The sequence below is a fragment of the Panicum virgatum genome, chromosome 7K, assembly GCF_016808335.1.
Source record: "Panicum virgatum strain AP13 chromosome 7K, P.virgatum_v5, whole genome shotgun sequence".
Lineage (NCBI taxonomy): Eukaryota > Viridiplantae > Streptophyta > Magnoliopsida > Poales > Poaceae > Panicum > Panicum virgatum.
Window position 1 is genome coordinate 27,325,145 of NC_053142.1, and position 20,673 is coordinate 27,345,817.

At 45.5% G+C, this 20,673-nt stretch overlaps 1 protein-coding gene, 1 long non-coding RNA gene and 1 pseudogene across 2 annotated transcripts; all 3 read left to right on the top strand.

Annotated features, from left to right (window-relative positions):
• Positions 1-849: 849 nt before the first annotated feature.
• LOC120640708 lies at positions 850-7,578 on the top strand (annotated as a pseudogene).
• A 694-nt stretch (positions 7,579-8,272) lies between these two features.
• Positions 8,273-8,881, top strand: LOC120642982. The gene is made up of 2 exons (XR_005662819.1): positions 8,273-8,387; positions 8,514-8,881. It is a non-coding gene; the product is annotated as an uncharacterized LOC120642982 (long non-coding RNA).
• A 4,340-nt stretch (positions 8,882-13,221) lies between these two features.
• LOC120642983 (transcription factor BHLH156-like) lies at positions 13,222-14,768 on the top strand. The gene is made up of 2 exons (XM_039919531.1): positions 13,222-14,233; positions 14,370-14,768. Exons 1-2 carry the CDS (start codon positions 13,283-13,285, stop codon positions 14,487-14,489), a joined length of 1,071 nt encoding a protein of 356 aa, XP_039775465.1. The 5' UTR covers positions 13,222-13,282; the 3' UTR covers positions 14,490-14,768.
• The last annotated feature ends 5,905 nt before the right edge of the window (positions 14,769-20,673 follow it).

Here is a 20,673-nt window from a genome sequence, read left to right on the forward strand (position 1 = left end):
GGACATGAGACCGCTGGACTCGGCGGCAACGGCGGCGGAGAGGCGGTGGAGGTTGGGGAAGCTGGTGGCGACGGCGGTGAGGCGGGGAAGCATGTGAGGAGCGGGGCGGCGGCGGAGGTTGGAGAAGCATGTGAGGAGCGGGGCGGCGGCGTGGGGTGCCGCGGCGATGGGCGCGGCAATGGAGGCCGGGAAGAGGTCGAAGTCGGCGAGGTCCGGGAAGCAGTAGGGCAGGCGGTGCGCGACGAAGCCCCATCCCACACGGCGAGGCGGCGGCGCAGGCGCCCGGCGAGGTGCGTCCACCGCCTGCAGACCAGCGAGGCGGCCCCCCGTGAGGTGGGGCCCCGAGAGGCAGGTGAGCACGCAGAGGAGCAGCGCGTCCGGGAGCGCTAGGGTTTGGTCAGGCTCGGACGCCGGCGATGGCGCGGCGGTCTGGGGCGCACACGGAGGCCGGGTGCGTCCTCGCAGCCAGCCACAGGCCCAGGTCGGGCCAGTCCTTTGAGCGTTCCGGTGGGTGTTATGTGGGAGAGTGAGCTGACAGGTGGGTCCCATTATCAAATCCCAGTCAACCCAGCAGCGACACGGTGTAAACCAGTGCCACGCTGGCTGTCCACGGCAAAACCACCATGCAATACCGCCTGAGGGGGTTCTCTGTCCGGTTTTCAAAAGTTACATATTATCAAATCCCAGTCAACCCAGCAGCGACACGGTGTAAACCAGTGCCACGCTGGCTGTCCACGGCAAAACCACCATGCAATACCGCCTGAGGGGGTTCTCTGTCCGGTTTTTTCAAGTTACATGTGTTCATACTTGGTTTTGTACTTTGGGGCGTAGATTAGACACGTGCTCCCCGGAACTCCGAAATGCCACTCCTCCCCTCCACCGCGGCCGCGGCGGCGGCAGCGGCGCTGCCCCGCCTCCGCCTGCGCCTCCCGCCTGCGCCCCGGCACTGCCCGCACCCCCTCGCGCCCCTCCGCCGCGCGCCGCACCACTCCTCCCCGCACCCGCGCCTGCTCCCGCTGGCGGCGGTCCTCCCGCCCCCTCCCGCCGAGGAGCTGCCCCCGTCGCAGGCCACGGGGCTCGTCGCGGCGTCGCAGGCCAACTTCATGCGCGTCATCGTGGACGCCGCGGCCCCGGGCCTGGAGCGCCATCGCGGCTCCGACCTTCTCTGCGTCGTCCGCGCGCTGCTCAAGAAGATCCGCCGCCGCGTCCTCGTCGGGGACCGCGTCCTTGTGGGCGCCGTCGACTGGGCCGACCGCCGCGGCGTGATCGAGGACGTCTTCGAGTGGCGGTCCGAGGTCGCCGACCCGCCCGTCGCCAACGTCGACCGCCTCGTCGTGCTCTTCTCGCTCGACCAGCCCAGGCCGGAGCCCGCCACGCTCACCAGGTTCCTCGTCGAGGCCGAGTCCACGGGGATCCCCTTCGTGCTCGTCTTCAACAAGGTCGTCGACGAACAGGTACCATTTCAACTGGTGCCCCGTCTTCAACTGCGAGTCAGATTGGCAGGATTGTAGCATAGTGCATTTCATTGGAGATACGAACTGCGGTCTGTGGATAAGCATTTGCCTAGTTCATTCGACAATGTGCCGCGATGTGCTCAATGAAGTGGGAACCAGAGAAAATGGTATTGTAAAAACATAAAGGATGACGAACCAATTTCAATCCCAATACTAGGGAGCATCATGACTGAGTTATTTGGCTTCTCAAGAAAAATGGTTTAGCTTTCATTAATAACCGCAGAGTATTACCATCAGTATCAATGGTCAGAACTGATCATCCCTTTCCCAATTTATATCTTATATAAGGACAAAAAACATCTTTTAATCAATACTCATTTGTGCTCTAATATGTTGTTGGTGGCACCTTTCTCAATCAAATAATCAGCAATGCCACCAATGGTGCACGTATTAGATTCCATATCACTCATTCCATTGCTCCACCATGTACACTGTAAATATGTTTGGGAACATGCTCCTTTGGATGCAGAAAAGGTCACCCGGAGATGCATGTATTGTTTAGAAACCCCACCATTTAGAATGGTGTCCTGTATTAGGATCCAAGATGGGGCTGGTAAAGCAAAGCAAGGGGCCATCCTACTCGTACATTCGTGCTTTTGTTTTCCTTGTCCATTATTCTAATCTGAACATTTAGCAACTGCTCAACTTCCAGTGTTCTTCAAGTGTAAATGTGTAACAAGATATGTAAAATTGCATTTGTTGTGTGCACTCTATTGCTCCATTTTCTATATATATGGTTGATTGGTATTCTTTTGTTTTTTGCAAGGCAGACAATAGCATACTGGAGAGACAGATTGAAGAGTTGGGGTTATGATCCGCTCTTTCTAAGTGTTGACAAGCAATCTGGATTTAGTGCTCTTGAAGAGATGTTGGAAGGACAAACAACTGTAGTTGTTGGTCCAAGTGGCGTTGGGAAGTCCAGTCTGATCAATGCTTTGAGGTGTAACCAGAACATATCAGAAGAAGATCCAATACATAAACTCCTTGAGCAGGTGATATATTCATTTCATCATTTATGCCATTTGCATGATTAGTTTTTTTAATCATTTTCTGAAGCTTTGATTTGCATTTATAATTCACTGAGAATTTCTTTGTTTTGTGGTTTTATTTTTTTTGAACACACAGAAGAGCTGTGTATCTTTGTATTAAGAGAGAAAGAGTGGTCCAAATACAAAATACATCCCACACCTTGGACCATAGTGTGGAACGTTCAGATCAAGAAAAAAACTACTACAAAGCCACACATTTTTAGGACCAGACCACAAACACCACCAAATATTAGGCCTGCACCACCCCCATCTCGAGGCTTAGAGCAATAAGCCTCTTAGCCCCTGCGAGCTGCCAAAGGTGGGATTCCTCTTTAAAGGTTTGCACCGCTACCTGCAGGTTTGGAGACGCCCCCTCAAAGACACAAGCATTCCTATGCTTCCATAGTATCCAGGCTCCAAGAATGCATAAGGAGTTAAACCCCTTCCTGTGTTGTTTCTGGAGTTTCCTCTCAGCCTTTTTCCACCAGTCAGCAAAGACAGCACTCCTTGTGGGAGTCAGTCGAGACAGGTTTAGGGGCTGCAAAATGGCGAACCAAAATTGCCTAGCAAACACACAGGAAGTTAGGATGTGCTGAATGTTTTCCTCCTGATCACAAAGAGGGCAGTGCTCAGGATGTGGAAGGCCTCTTTTTTGGTAAACGATCTGCAGTCCAACAGTTCTGAATAGCCAACCACACAAATGTTTTGCATTTCCCGGGCGCCCAAGTCTTCCACACTTTCTTCCACACGAATGTTTTGTGGTTTTATTAGCATTTCTATAAAAATGGTCCTCTTTTCATCACATAAGTTCTTAGCAGTGGATGGTGAATGTCATATTATGTTAGTAGGGCATTGAGCTAGTACATCCGATGTGGAATCCAGGATTAACTAGAAATGCTCGCGGCGTTACCGCGTATGGCCAGTATATGAGCTGGTTGCAGTGCAGATGGCCCCTCCTTTTCTGTCTCATCTGGTGAAGCGAGGTAGCTGTAGGATGGGAATTGGGATGGGTACTTCAGCTTCATAGCTCTGATTTTGAGATCTCAGATCTCTTGCATGCGTACTGATTTTTTTTTCCGTGAACCCTGCCATTAGGTGTGAGTTATCATATTATTGATTAACTTAAGAAATATGGAAACACTGGGCACTGAGAAATTGTCAACATATCATATTGATTACAACCTTGGCATTAGAGAAACTAATAAAATATGGACTAAACAATAAATTTTTTCTTTGCTGCACCTGCTCGATCTTTTTCTTTGATGATATTGTTACCAGTGGTGGCAGATCATCATTAGATTCATTGTGTATGATGTTTGGTAGTGTTCCTTGTTTTCCATGTCTTTCTTTGATCATCACAACCTCAAAAGAAGGTTCCATGTTTTTTACACTTTAATTTTTTTGAATAGCACTTTGACTACGAAAGTGAAATTTATGGGTAATCCATTGTGATATCTCAGGTGGAATAGTGCTTGGATCATACTGTTTCTTTAGGGTCTCTGCGTTTTTTCCCAATGAGCTCTACCCCTTTTTCTAGAAAAACATGAACTTATAAGTCTCATCTGATCCTATGAAACAAACTTTGTACCTGAAGCATATAGAAAATACGGTTAAAGAACCATTTAATGATCAATAACTGAATCTATGTTACAGCTTGGTTATGGAGGAATTTTCTTACTTCCAATCATATTGCTTGCGTGAGTTGTGCACTAATGTCCATCATCACCTGGTATTATTCTGGAGTTGCAAACTTTGCAAGCTCTATAGCACCATTGCTCTTTTTCTGGTATAGATATCAGTGTGACCGTAGTTAGAGAAATTTTCATTTGATGTATGGTACTTATATGTAAGTAACATGAAACTGAAATGAGAATGCAGCTAAATGCAGCAATGATAAGGTATATTGTTTGGTCTTCTAATATGATTAATAGAGGTAAAGTCAATTCATAAGGCAAATATAGCGTGGCTGTATCAAATATTGGAAAAGTGGAACACATGAATTATCACATTGTTGCATCAGCCAAGTATTCTGGAAGTGTTAAAAATTGAGCTGCAGTCTGTCGATGTATCGGGGGGAAAAACAGAGGCTCAAGCGGTAAATCAACTGGAAGCTCCAGTCCGGCAATGAGCGCAGATCTGAAGGCTAGTTCAAATAATGGTTCAGGTGCTCATCCAGGGAGTGGAAGTGGTGATGCAAACCATAAATCAGCTGGAGCTGGAAGTTCTATTACGGCAAAGAGCTAAAGAGCAGCTGTACTCCTTCGAAAAGCAATGACGGAATAGTACTAGTGTGAGTGCTGTTCCAAACGGGCTGTCTGGCATTGGCAAGAGAGAAAGTGGTTGGATATCCCATGAGGAACAACACAGCTGTAGCATCTCCGGTTGTGAAGAATCTGAAACAGAACAAGCAGTGGAATTGCAAGCTAGTTGATACATGCTAAATTTTGCAAGTGCAGGGTTGTGCATCAGAGGCTTCGCGGTGGTAGGACCAGGGCGTGATGGCTGGTGAGCAGCAGGGATTAAGCAGGCAGCGCGTCGGCTGGCGACAGCGACGGCGCTCCCGCTTGGGGGCAGGACAGCGCAAGCGCGCGAGGCAGTCGCTGACCGGCACGGCGCATCGGCAGGGGGCGCGCGCCGATGGGGGTGGCGAGGCGGCAGCGTTGGACACCAGCAGGGATTAGGCAGGGAGAGCGTGGGCCGGAGGCGGCGCTCCCGCGAGGGGCAGGGCGGCGCGAGCGCCGGAGCGGCCAGGTGGAGTGGCGCGGCACCGTCGGCCGGCAAAGCGCCAACTGCGGGCTGGCGGCACCTTCTGTGTGGAAGGAGATCGAGGATGTCTCGTTTAGGCGGATGCAGGTGATGGATAATGCAAGATTCCGATGAGAAGAGGATCGCGCACCTTTTGTTTGTCGGAGATTTCATTGCGATTGTGACAAGCAGCACTGGGGATGGGAAGAACAGCACAGGTGAGAGAAGAGACGTTTCTTTTGGCCGGGACATCCCGACAGTTCCCGAAGGCTTTGGAAGTGCTCGTTCCTCATGCCATGTTTAGCTGCTTGGTGACGTTAGATTCTAATCCGACGCATGAGGTAATAGTAGGAGACGTGGCCCAACAAAATGCTCCGATTTGGTGCAAGAATCGTGTTTAGAGATTCTGACATGAGATGACAGCATCCGTGATTGATACTGTATTTGCTTGTTGCTTTGATTTGAAGAATTGGTGGGATGAGACTTGCCAAAGATGTGCAAAGTGGTCTGTTTCTTGATATAAATACATTCAGCTCTTTTCCAGAGAACATTACAAACTGTATATCACTTGTTTTTCATGTCTTCTACTCATCTCTTCATTGTTACAAAGCTTCACAACCCAGTGATAGTAAAAATCTAGAATCTGTCTTGATGTAGCTACTGATTTTTTTTCTTGTGCGCACCATTCTCCAGAATAGTAAATGGTTTGGTGAACAACGTGTTGGAACTGTGTCCAAGAAAAGCGGTAAAGGAAAGCACACAACACGCCATGTCTCGTTGCTTCCTATACCTGATGGAGGCTTCCTTGCTGACACTCCTGGATTTAACCAGCCTAGCCTGATGAAAGTGACCAAAAAGAGTCTCGCAGAAACGTTTCCTGAGGTTTGTTTTCCACAGTTTTTAGTTTTGTTCTGTTTAATATTTTCTCATTTGCATTGTCTGCATGGCGATGTTAAGGCCATGTCTCTTTTTATGTCATTTTCTTACTAGTAATATTCATTTGGTATTCTAGATAAGAAAGATGCTGAAAGAGAGCGAACCCTCAAAATGTTAATTTAATGATTGTGTTCACCTTGGCGAGCGAGGATGTGTTGTGAAAGGTGACTGGGAAAGGTATCCTTACTATCTCCAGATGCTTGATGAGATCAAAATTAGAGAAGAAATCCAGCTACGGACATTTGGAACAAAACGAGAAGGTGATGTCAGGTATGCTACAAAGATGTCACTATGAGCATTATCTTGTATGGTATGCCTGGATGGTATAGACTTGTCACTTTGTACCTGTTGAAAGTAAGTTTCCTAGAAATACTTACGTAAGCAAATATGCTGGCAAATTTGTAGCAGATGTAGCTTTCTTTTACTTAACAAACTGGTGAACACTATTAGTACACTTAATTATGGTAAATATATAACCAGCTTTATCACTATCTTAATACAAAGATACGCAGCTCTCCTCCGTGTTCGAGAAAAAAATAAATAACCAGCTTTGGTACAAGAAAACCTATTGTTAGTAGGTATCGGTTTGTTCTTTCTATAATAATTGGCAATATAGTGTATCCATCTTGAATCAGGTACAAAACAGGTGTCATGGGGGTGAAGCAAGCGGAGCCTCGTCTTGAACTCAAGAAGCACAGGAGAGTGTCTAGAAAGAAGATTAACCAATCGATTCTTGATGAAATTGAAGATGACATCGATGATGACTACCAGTTTGATGTCAAGCAGCATTCTAGGAAACGATAATTGTCTCTCATCTGATGATCTAACGACCACACAAGTCTAATCACTGGCACGAAGGAATCTACAGGTGCTGTACAGAGCTGGTTTTGCGGTGCTATACTGTGCCCTTGAATGGATAAGCTGATCACTGTAAATAGATGCGCACTAGCCGTCTAGTGGGGAAACACTAGCAGTCAAGCGTGGAAACCGTAGACGCTTGCACCTGACTCTTGACGTTGAGTGGCTTGTTTCCTTGCGGCTGGCAGAACAGTAAGATGACAGTTCAGTTAACTAAAGCACTGTTTCTGTCTCCCACGAGTTGGTTCCATGCACAACCATGTTGGTGGCGAGGTCACTGGCGTAGCCATAATCTGTACTCACCTTATTATTGTGATATCTGCCGTGCGGTATAAAGAATGGCACACAGTAATTGTGCATGGAAAGAATATGTTTGATTGTAAATTTGGATGAATGGATGGCGCTGATGTGTGCGAAATGAACAGATTGACAACAAAATGTTAGTAACATCTATGGATGTTTCACTATGAAAAGTTAGCACTCTTTGAAAAAAAAAACTCTTGAACTTGCTGTGGAGTCTATCTGAAAGCCTGGACTTGGGATAGAGAAATTCGTGCTTGACATTTACCTAGTCCTATATTACCAGCGAACTTTAGGGGTCAAACTTGTGATGCCTTCCTGAGGAATCTTGTGAATCCAACAGAATGCCAAACGGAGCTTAATTGAGGACCGCATTGCCAGTTTTTTGAACAATTGACCGCATTGCCAGTTTGCCACTGAAGTTTTCTTCTCCCGAACGTACTCCGGGAGCTGTTGAGCTAGCCAGCGCCGAAGCCAGGTAGGATAGGTGCATCAGTCCATGTTCTATCTGCTGGTAGCATATGCGAACTGCGACCACAACCTTCTATCTGATCAGCTGCATAAAAAAAAAAGAGCCTTCTATCTGATCAGCAGTCCTCCAAAAAAACTATTTGATCAGCCATTGAAGGGGAAAAGACTTAAGAAAGAATCAACAGGCTTGTCCGGCTGCCAGGTGGCTACTCCCCCTGGCCGTCCGTTTCCGGCGCAGGTCCACACGAAGCAGGCCCTCCGCCGCGCGGCTCTCGCCGCCTACCTGCCTCCGCCGGCGACGCGCCCGTGTGTGCCCTCCTCGTGCCCCGGGCAGTCCTCCACGGGCCTCCCTTGTGCAGGAACGTGACGGGCCCCATTAAACTAAGCTAGCCGCTGGTGCTAGGGCTCTCCTACTCATCACAAACCGCACGATTTGGGTTGGGTAGTCGGTGCACTGGATACACCCGCCCTTGTGTATATTCTAGTGGAGCTGATGTGGAGAAGTAGTAAAAGAAATGGCGCCATTCCTGCGGCGGTACGGTGACGCCATGCTTTCTTTCTCTAATCCTTTTTTTCTTCTGGTTTTTCATATTGGAGAGTTTCAGGTCTATCTGTGGCTCACGCTGTCCTTGTACTATTTTTGAAATGTTTGTTCTGGTAGGTGTCATTCAGGCAGCAGGCTCCTTCCCGCGGTACCAAATTTTAATCTGCTGAGGTCATGCACCATATATGATTCTTATTCCCCCCTGTTTTCTTTAGAATTTTTTAGTTTTTCCCTAGTAAATCTTAGGCTGCAAGGACAACTACTCACAGGTAGTGTAATATATATGTACCAGGTATTGTTCCAGAACCTTCTCATCAAAAGCTTTTACCTCATGAACATGTCATACCAGGATTGTTAACTGCAGTTCAGCTGCCTTTCATGGATTTGGTGTATATGTATATGTAATGGTTTTTTTTACGATGGTCCCTAATACTTACTACCTAACTAGGGTCATTTGCTATCCCTAGAAATAAAGGAGATGCAAACAATTTGAGTCGTCACCAGGGTGTGGTACATGGCAGCAATGAGAGTTTACAATAGCTTTCTATCGTAGGCTTCATATGGTTTGGGGATTATCTATATGACATGGATATATAATTAATGTGCTTCTAAGACAAGTCTCAATGCATGGTTTTATCCCATGATTACCAAGACTGTGGCATCAGTTTGACACTAGAATGAAATAGTCACTCTCAATGCACAATTTTATTGCACAGTTTCATAGATAGATTGTAGAATTTAATTATTCAATGGTGTTGTGATCAAATGTGCTCTAGATAAGTGAACTATATTTCTCATCAAATTATAAATACTAAATTTGATGACCATAATTTCTTGGTAAAGTGAGGCTCACTGCATTATATCAATGATGCTAAAGTGAGGCTCACTGCATTCAACGGCCCAATTCCAACTCATCGGTGTTGTTCTCGTGCCTTTTTTTCCTAGATATAGCCTCCCAAGATATAATCTTGTTTTTTCGCTATATCAATAGAAACGCAGTCGTCGAGTGTTGTTCGTTCAAAAAAACCGCCAAGAGATTCAGTAGCCAGAACTCAGGAATTCACATTTCAGTTGAACGCAACACAAGGATCGTGAAGCTTCGTTCTGTGGTACTTTCAAGTTTCAACTTCGCTTCATGACAGCCGTAGTTGTACTGAGATAGTATACTTCAGGTGCATTTCCAGTCGTCACAACGTTATGATTAGGGAATGTGTATGATAAGAATCGAGCGTGGGGTAATCACCTGCCCTTATACAAAAATGTGTGATTGGTGATGCGGCATGAATGATAGCGTCCATGCATCTTGATCGAGATTGAAAACGTATACAAGTCTCGAAAATGCACAGCCACCGGATGGAACAGTGAAGTCAGCATTGGATCATTTGATACCAAAAACCTAACCCTTTTAGTATTGGAGTACTACGCAGAGCCACAAGATGAACAGTGACTCAGCATTATTATGCCTTAGCAGCATAATCCATATAACCTATTAGTATAACAATAATCTAGTGTTTTGATGGTAACGCCCCAACGAACAGGATCACCCCGGAAGTGACCTTCACGGTTTTAGCAACAGATTTCAGCCTGCATGCAGCAAAATACAAGTATTCCCACTTGCACCCTGCTATGTTTATTGTTTGCCTATCGTGTTCTGCATGCAAAAAGCACGAACGGCCGCTAGACCGACTGGCTAGCCGGCTCAGTAGCACGCCCTGCCTATCGGCCGGGGTTCGAAGAGGGGCGGCAGTGCAGGGGTAAAAAAAATTTTCCTCACTGTGCTTGCCGCAAGACATGACCCTTGTGGGCATGGGTCAAGGTTCGGAGGATTTTTTCGTGGCCGGAGAAGATCGCTTTCTTTTAATGAAATACGGTGGGGACGTTTAGACAAGTGTTTGCTTCTTGCTATGTGATTATTGTCCATTACTTTCCCGTGAAGGCTTTCATATATAGAGTTTATGACTAGATTCTCTTAGGCATGCACATCTAAATTGTAGCACCATTTCGTGACCACAACTCAGATTAATTTAGGTCCGGTGGTTAATTATAGGCATAACCTGGAGCATTGGGCTACATATACTACAAACCAAATTATCTCTCGCTTCTTTTTTTTAAATAGCTTAATTGGTTTTAGTTGTTTGCTTTTATTTGTTATAAGTTCCTTTTGGTTCCCTGCAAAATCGGCCTCGACTCCATGTAGTTGATAGGCATCGCTTTGAAGCTGCTCGAGAACATAGCCTTAGACGAACGAACTTCTTTCCAAGAGCTAAGCAACTTTTTTGTTTCTTTTTCGGAAAAAGAAAAGGCAAATTTGTTATAAAACAGATAACTATTACTTAGGCTATAGTAGAGAGGAGAAAACAGAAAACACTGACAAAAAAAAAAATCATAAGGTTTCGTTGCTGTCATGTGTTTTCTATATGTCTAGCTGCAATTCTGCAAACTTACTTCTGAACTCAGACCAAAGAAGTGACGACGATGTGACTTTAGTTTAGCTGCAGTTTTGTCTCGTCTTAGCTAGTTGCCTACCTGCATAATGCCTTCTTCTGGCTTCTTCGGTGTATTGATGTACGAAAAAGTCAAATCAAGTACTACGGAGTACAAACTTATATACTGCAAGCATCACTGTTTGGGTTCGGAATCATCAAGGATATACTGATGGAAGCTGGGTCAGAGAATGGTCAAACTATAAGAAAACCTTAGACCTACTGGCTACTGATTACCTACCTTCCAATCACCGGTCTTATTAACATGAGAAGTGACGTTCATCTCTATAGGATCTCTTTGACCATTTTATCTGCTTGCCACGGCATATGATTCTTTTTAGGGTAACTCTGTCATTGTACATCACCATGGTAGTTGGTTAAGAACATACCCTTTTGAGAAAGGAGGCCACTGCATGGGGAGCATTTTTCCCTACAAACGTTCGGAGAGCCCTCGCATATGACTATTTATAGGAGATACGGACAGCAGGAGGAGGAGGCCGCAGCATGTAAAATTGATAATGTCACCGATTGCTAATCAATTTCAGATTTAAAAAAGCAGTAGTTTCAAAACTAAGCATCCAAATCCAAATCAAAATATAAGTATACCATTCTGTTCGTTTCAACAAGGGCTTCAAAACAAGATCTCACTTGAGTATGTTTTGATCAAAATAGCAAAGTTACTTTGTCATATCAAATCTCACTTTCTCTATTATATAAATTAACTTTTTGATAGAAAAAATAATTTCACACATACAGTCCATCGATGAATGTTAGAAAAAGTAACTTCACACATACAGATTTTTCCATTTGTAACGACAATGTTATGGCTCATGTTTCATGATTAATATATCATGCTGCCGGTGAAAATCTGGTCTGTAATCATGTAATGGCAAATTAATGGCTTACGTCTCATAACAAATATGTGAGGTTCTTAAAAATAAGTGACTTCTTTCATCTTGTCTATCAATTTTATATGATTTAGGGTCATCAATTTTACTGCAAAATGAATCCGGAATGGCATAGGAGGCTTCCGGCCCAGCTGGCCAGTAATGGTGACACTTCTTGTGCTGCTTTCCTCCTTGGAGGCTTTACTGATGCGCTACCCTAAATGTAGATCCTTGTTAACACCAGGTGCTATAGAAAACTGTTTAAGAAAGTTCTTGTCCGACATTACGCTGGTGACGGCAATGGTGACATTTCTTGTTGCCACTATCTCTCTGGAGGCGATGTCAATATTCTCATCACACCCATGTGCTAGGTGGAGATTTGTGCAAAAGATCCAGGAAGCAACAGATAATCCGGACATCAAGTTTCTATGCAGACGAAAGATGTGATAGATTGATGCTGCGTGAATACATTGCAAGGTTGAAGCGAGAACCAAGAAGAAGATTGAAGCTTAGTCTTTTAGTTTTCTTTCTCTGTTTTATAGCTTTCTTTCTTGTATTTGTGAAATCACTCATTTGAGATTTAGAGTTTAAGAACTCTTTTAGTTCTTTTATTTGGTTGTTGTCATTCGTATGTGAATGATCAAGGCTAACTTTTTTCATAATCTAAAAAAAGTCATAATATCTCGTTGAGTATTGAAAGAATTTCATCATGCGCTCATAACAATCTACTGCTGAAGTTGATCTAACTGAAAAACACATTAAGATCGCATTTATTAAAACTTTTGGACATGTACATTTGGACCGTACCATTGATTTTGAGATCTGCAAACATTAGAAGCTTATGAGAGTTAGAAGTTAGAAGCAACCGCCCACGTGCTTTCTAGTTTATAGCTTTTGAGGGTATTCAGATTTTAGGCATCTCAAATGTTAGTAGTCTAAAAATGTCCAGAAGTTCAAACCAACAAAGTCTAAGAATAAAAATAAAAAGAATTTCATGTTCCAACACCTATCCTGACCAGGGATCTTGCTCGCTCATCTCATGCCGCCACTGTCCAAATGGTAATACTAGGGATAGGGCGTCCGATGCCAGATCCGGACGTCCAGGCGCTAGTAAGGTGCTGTTATCTAAATCCTCGTGGATTTCCTTTCGGATGTTGTCACAGGCTCACAGCTTGCTTCGTGGCGAGCTGTTACAGGCAACAATAATTTGCCAATTGCCAGAGTCCTAACTAATAACCCGTAGTCCCGTACCTAATTTAATCCTCTCCAATATTTTACTGATTAATCGTGGTACCGGAGGCGTACTGTGAGTGTTCACCCCACCAATGGGGCGCGTCTTCGATACATTGTTAATTGCTGACAACGCAGCACAAAAGGAATCAGACTCGGTTTCACAATCCATCTATTTAATGAGCTCACCCCAGTTGAGCTCTTCGCCGGATCGGAGCACCACAACTCCCCTCTTGACGAATAAAAAAAAAAGATCACCACCAGTCCACCACCATTTCGATCAGCCATGGACATGGTGGAGCACCAGCTTCTGCACTTCTCGCCGCAGGAGCACTTCATGGCCAGCCCGGGCTTCTTCGCCGCCGTGGACGGCGGGCATTTCCAGACCGGCGGGTTCGTCGTCGAGCCGCCCGTCGGTGTCGTGGCCGGCATCGAGGACGGCGGGTGGGTGGAGGACCTCATGCAGCTCGGCGACGAGCTGTTCGGCGGCGGTGATGTCATCGCCGCCGGCACGGGAGATCACCACCAGCCGTGGCAGTTCGACGACAACGGCGGGTCCCCGGACGACCCACCGCCGAGCGTCTCCGTGGACGGCCGCGACGGGAGCCCTCGTTCGGCGGAGCAAGGCGCCGGGGATGGGGAGCTCGCCTCCGAGCCGCACCGCGACCGCGAGAACGGCGGCGACGCGTCGCCGGCGACGACGCGGAAGCGGAGGGACCGGTCCAAGACCATCGTGTCGGAGCGGAAGCGGAGGGTCCGGATGAAGGAGAAGCTCTACGAGCTGCGGTCTCTGGTCCCCAACATCACCAAGATGGACAAGGCCTCCATCATCGCCGACGCGGTGGTGTACGTCAGGAACCTGCAGGCGCACGCCGGGAAGCTCAAGGAGGAGGTCGTGGCGCTGGAGGCGCGGCCGAGGTCGCCGCCCGCCGGCGCCGGGCACGAGCAGCAGCGGCTGCGCAGTGGCGGCCGCGCGGCGGCGGCGGCGGCTCGGCGCCTGCAGGACCGCGGCGGCGACGACGGCGCGGGGAGGCGGGGCCACGGCGCGGCGGTGACGCGCGTGGGCGTGGCGCAGGTAGGCGACGGCAGGTTCTTCGTGACCGTCGAGTGCGAGCGGCGGGACGGAGTGGCGGCGCCGCTCTGCGCCGCCGTGGAGTCGCTGGCGTGCTTCCGGGTGGAGATCTCCAGCCTCGTCCCGTCGGGGCCCGACCGCGTCGTGTCGACGCTCACGCTCAAGGTATTGTTGCTGCACACGCATTTCCGATCGATAACAAAGGATTAATATCTAGCACTTGGAATTGGTTAGTCATCAAGGATTGAAGATGGATTGATCATTTACGCACTGATCGTACTGACTGGATTGCGTCGTGCAGGTGAGCGAGCAAGTAGGGGACGCGTCGACCATCTGCGAGGGCTCGGTGAAGCTCTGGGTGATGGCGGCTCTGCTCAAGGAGGGGTTCAGACCCGAAGCAACGGTCGAGATCTCCTCATGATCCACTTGTCGATGGATCAACTGATGTTCAGACTCCGTCTAGAACGAGAGTCATCAATCGAATGTTCCAAATTAGCTCATTATTTAGGCATCGTTCGCTCTCCTCGGCTCTCCTGATGTCAACTGATTTTGTTAGTTCCCGCTCTAGATCATGTTCCGGGGGTGATGTGCCAGGTCTTATCGGCTTGTTCAACTGTGTGTGATCTGAACCATCCTCCATCCATCTGTCAGGCGTCTGTGTGCAGTGTCCAGTTGAAATCTATGGTACCGTAGCAGACAACACGAAGAAGAGTGGAAAACAGAAATGCATTCATACGGCATAATGCTCCGGTTCTTAGCTCCAAGTCAGGTTTGGAGTTCATAAATTAGAATAAATAGTTTAAATATTTACCGTTACTCTACATTTAAATCAAAAGGATTCATGATCAAGCCCCAGATCATGGAATAAAATTTAGAGCTAGGAATAATACTGCTTCAAGAATTTCTTGGAACTAATCACATTGATTCGAACAAGTGGACGTTGCATTGTGCAAGTGAGCGAGCCCATACGGGATGCGACCATCGGCGAGGACTCGGTGTAGCAGTGCTCAAGCAGGACTTCTGGCTTGAAGTGACGGTAAAGATCTCCTGATCCACTCGTCGGGCGATCAACTGACGACCATCATGCTCCATTTAGAATGGCAAAGTTATCATGTGTCCCAAGCTAGCTTAGTCGTTGTCCGCTCTCCACTCTACCCATGTAAACTGACATTGTTAGTTCCCCTCTCAAAGTTTGCAGCCGCATCAGGTGGTGTTGTTGATCGAGGAAGTGTTGACAGCCAAAACTGGCGTACACTGAGGGCGACCGCTCTGACAGGTCAGGCTGGCAGGTCAGACTGGTCTAGCCTGTACAATTCGAGTAGATTTAGAATTTATAATTTTGTATTAGGAAATCTTTTATAAATCAACTCATAAACGGGAACATCTTCCCCAGCCTATATATACGAAGGCTAAGGCGGATTAAGGTTTATTCCCAATCGAGTCAATACAACTTGTCATTTACTTTTACCTCTCAAACCCTAGCCCTTTTTCAAACTCTAATTGTTGTTCTTCGCTCGTCTCTGTGGTGTTCGAGAGCATTATGAGTGGCATGCCAATCTCAGAGTAACCCTAGATCCACGAGCTCCGACGGGGTCCCTCCTGAACTCATTATTCTAGGTCTATGCGCCGTCCTGCTTGCACCGGTCTGACCAGTCAGCATAACCGGTCTGCCCAGGGCTTTGTCGATTCTGATTATTTTGAGGATCTTCCACGCGTTCTAGCGCATTCAAGTATGTTTGGCTGAATTCTGTGTCGACACACTTTTTGGCGACTCTGGAATAAAGATCTTGGCTATACAAAATGGCTTGTTTAGTACCAGTTGGCAACACCAACCGGTACTAAACTGCTGGCCATGCCAGCAGCTAGGCCGAGCATTTAGTACCGGTTGGTATTACATATTCGGTACTAAACGATTTTTTTCTTTTTGATGCTTTATATTTGTTCTCTTTTCCTTTCAATTTCAATTAATTAGTATTAGTAGTCGTACTCGCAGCGGTTTGTGTATTCGTATTCGTACTCGTATCTAGAATTAGTATTTGTATATGGAGTAAAGCAAATAAAAAAAATTATATACATACATGGATAAAAGAAATGTTAGAAATTATATACATACATGGATAAAAGACAATAATATTTACAAGTATGAATTCTCATAAGTTTTTTCCGACAAATTCTTCAATAATTCTAATCATCTGCATCGTCATCGGCACCGGCATCCTTCTTACGGCGATTGTTGAGTTTATCAGCTCGAACCACACTTATCATTGGATCGGAATAAAATTCACCTTTTGGATTTATCACCTCATCCAACAGGAATCCACAGAGTGCTTCTTGAATTGTCCTGATTCTTTCCAGTTCGATGAGGTTCTCTTTCAGTCTCCAAATCTGTCAACAACAAATAAACACAAGAAATTGTTACTAATGTTATACGTACTTCAAAGTTTTCTTGTGTCACCCTCTCGGTATCTCTGCAAAAAAAGTGCATGTGCTCACATACGTAGTATCCGCAGAGGTTGGTTCCTTGTTTCTGTCTCAAACACTATATATATATACATGTTATGAAATATTCATGCTGTTTGAATAAATGAAAGTAGATGTGTGATATTCGTACCGGCTTGTTATAGTTGAATTCAAGCTCAGTCGGTGTTGACGCGACTCCTAATTGTGTTTTGAGGAACTGAGACCATGCCCTTTGCATGATGTCTACGAGATTTTGATATAATTCTGGTGGCTTATTCAAAGAGTCCCACACAGTAACTCGGGACCGATCGATTTCGATCACAAGTAGGATCCTGTGGAAACTGTTGATACATACATATGGATACAAGAAATGTTAGATATATACACTTATTGGCTAGTTGAAGTGTCTCAAAAAGTGAAAGTACTCACTTGAAGTTGTACGGCAACAGGATGAATGTGCGATCGTGATGCCCTTCTAAGGACATGACTAAATTATTCTCGGTCCGATTAGGATATTTGCGTACACACTCCTCATGTATAACATTCGGATCTATGAAGCCAACATTGTAAATCCCGCTCTTCCGGCATTCTTGCATTTTCATCCTGCATGATTACAAATAAAAAGAGGGATTGAGAAATCTAAATGACTTAGTAGAGCTAGAGTATACAATTGACAGAAAACACTTACATAGACCATACACTGACGAGGGACTTGTCTAGGGCGTCTTGATGGAATAGAAACAAAAAATGGTCAAAATCAATCCAAATGTCATCCATTCCCCGATAGAAATGGGTATGTTTAATTCGAGCAGCTAGCATTATATACCCCTCGGAATATGCTTTCAAGTACCACTGATGTAACTCACGCATTCTTGTTGGTAGGGTGTCAATCAACTCTGGCCACATCAGAGGTTCCCCCAGTACAAATGGCTTTCTTCCTGCCCCTTGGTGAACTGGGATTTTTTCCTGACCTAGGAGCTGAGCTTTTGTGAGGTTCGTTTCCTTGACAAACTCAGCAGTAGCTTCATCCTCTTTTGAAAGCACTACTAGAGGGGGTACGCTTTGTTTGGGTTGTTCGCCGAGCTGGGGGACTTGGTTGTACCTCCGATTACTCTTCTTCTCCCATGATTTTGTAATCGAGCGGTCGTAGTCCGACATCAGTGGAGGCTTTGGTTGGCACATCATGGATAGATAGAATTTCTTCGCTGCCGGATCCACTGGTTCCTTTGGCGGAGGCTTCTTTGGCTTCAACTGCTTGTGCACGTCTTCTTGCACCCAAGCATCCAATTCCTCTGGAGTCATTTCGTAACCTGACTTCTCTGGCGCGGGCTTCACTTTCTTCTTTCGTTCTTGGGTCTTCTTATATCTTGGAGGTGGCGGCACCCAAGCAGATTTCTTCTTCTTTGCGTGGCGAGGAGATGGCGGAGGCGGACTAACACTAGGCTCCCCGGAAGCGGCCGGTGACGGCGATGGACTAACGCTGGGGTCCTGGGCTGCGGGCGGTGACGGTGGATCCACACGGGGCCTCGGAGACCCTTGAGCAGCTGGGGGTGACCTCGGAGACGGGCTAGGATCCCTTCCTGCAATTTTTATGTAATATTTTTTCCAACAGATCCAAGTGTGGAGGGCCTGTCCTAGTTCCTCTTCTCCATCACCTCTAGGGATCTCGAGGTCGAGGTCTTCCCATCCTTTCTCGACACGGTCAACCATGACTATAGCATATCCTCCTGGAATCGTCATGCCATGGATTGTCCCGCCTTGAACAGGGACTTCAGCAATCCCGTGAGTGACTACTTTCAGTTTTTTCCTTAGCGGAAATAGAAGCTCACGGGGGGTCCTCACGGCGATGTCGTCCATGGGGTAATGTTCCGCAACTGTTTCCTCTCGATCTGCGGCTGGGTGTTCCGTTGAAGCGACGCTGCTAGGACGCTGCGAGCTGACGGGGCTAGTCTCCAGCTGAGCCGTTGATCTGGCTTCTGGTGGCTGTTGTTGGCTAGCTGTAAGTGCACCTTCGATCGAAGCAACCCATTCTTCTAGGGCACGCACCTTCTCTGCTACTTCAGCCTTTCTTCTCTGTCGGCTTCGATACGTCTCTATGTTGCCACTGAATCCATGCTTCCATGGAACTACGCCCATGCCTCGCACACGTCCTGTGTGTTCCGGTGTGCCAAGAGCGTACGTCAGCTCGTCTTTCTCTTTGTCTGACTTGAAGCTGCCTTCGGACACGGCCTTTAGTGCCACATCGAGCCTGTCGGCCACTTCCCTTATGGCATCGCTAGTGACGAACGACCCATCTTCCATATTCAATGAGCCTCCATGAGCGTAGAAGTAATGTTTTGCTCGCAACGGCCAGTTGAAAGTCGCCGGTACGATTCCTCTGGCAACGAGATCATCTTCCATCTTCTGCCATTTCGGAATCGCCTATGCATATCCTCCTTGCCCAAGATGATGGAAGTGCTTCTTTTTGCTCGCATTCTCCTTGGCTTGGGCTGTCTTCTTCTCGCTATCCTCGGACGACTTGTACTGCACGAATGCCTCCCAATAAGGACGTTGATTCTTGAAGTTTTTCTCGAAGTCCGGCGTGAGTCCCTTTTTAACATAATCTTTGTTCAAATTTTTCTTGAACGTCTGAAAAGCAATAGCCATCTTCTTCATGACCCAATCCTTAAATAGCTGTTCTTTGTCCTCCGGAAAGGTGAAGTGTCGTTTGACATCTGCCCATAACATTTCTTTCTCGGTCTCGGGAACGACGTCAGCATCGATATCTGTGGCTTTACTTTTCTTCCATATCTTGAAGCTAATGGAAATGTGGTCCCTGACATAACATCCACATTGATTTACCACCGTCGTCTTCACACCCTTCGGAGACATTGGTTCACCGTCAGGATGCAATGAAGTGATAATAGTGTGCCCCTCCATGATTTTCTTCGACCCTCGTTTCCGTTTTGGTTTCCTAGTCGATCCGGATGTCTAAAAAAATATGTATTTAGTACGCATTGTACTTACATACAGAATTAATGCGTATGTTTATATATATATAAGCACGAATTGTATATACCTCTGCGCTATCATCTTGCACAGTCATTTGTTCTGTCTGGTTATCATCGCCATCGCCAGTATCATTAAGGTATTGGCTGCCATCGTCCTCGGCAGCATCCTCTTCGTTGTGGTGCGTGCCCGTACCAATTATGTCCGCAAGAAAGGCCTCGTCGTCATCACGGCGAAAGGGTTCCATTTCGTTTCCTATGTGAATCACATATGTTTGATATGTAATTTTGTACTAATTAATAATGTATAAAAAATTACAAGTGCACCTTCGATAAAGCCGCACAACGCATACATGGACAAAATTTCTAAAATTTACATCATATACATCTTATATACAATGTGCCCTGGAATTTTATAAAATGTGCCCTGAATTTTCTAAGATTTTCTACTAATTACACCTGTTTATAGTATAGCAAACTAAAATTTACAAAGAAAATTAGAAGTTCAATAGATAAAGATGTACAAGACAAAATTTACATCATATACATTTCATAACATACACAACTCAAAAATACCAAATAAAACAATAAATGTGAAGCTCGTAAAGACATGAAGTTTTCTACAATATATAATATTTTCGTACAATATCCATAATTACTACAAGATATAAAGACATACTTCTGTACAATATACCTAAGCAATAATTTTCCATACATTTTCCTTAATTTCTCATAATTTCTCTACATTTTCCATAATTTTCCATACATTTTTCATACATTTTCCAAAATTTTCCATAATTTCTCTACATTTTCCATAATTTTTTATAATTCCTCTACATTTTCCATAATTTTCCATACATTTTCTACAAATTTCAACAAATTTACTACATTTTGAACAAATATCTATAATTTTCTACAAATTTCTACAATTTTCACAAGTGCGTATCAATTCCTAACATCTTCCTACTATTTTCATTATTTCTACGTATATATCTACCAATTTCTTACAAATTTTCAACAAATTTACTATAATTTGAAAAAATATCTAAAATTTCTACAAATTTTCTAAAATTTCTAGAACTTTTCTTCAATTTTTTACAAAATAGAATACTGCTTTAAACTAATTAAAAAATGGCTGACGTCACCACATAGTCGTGC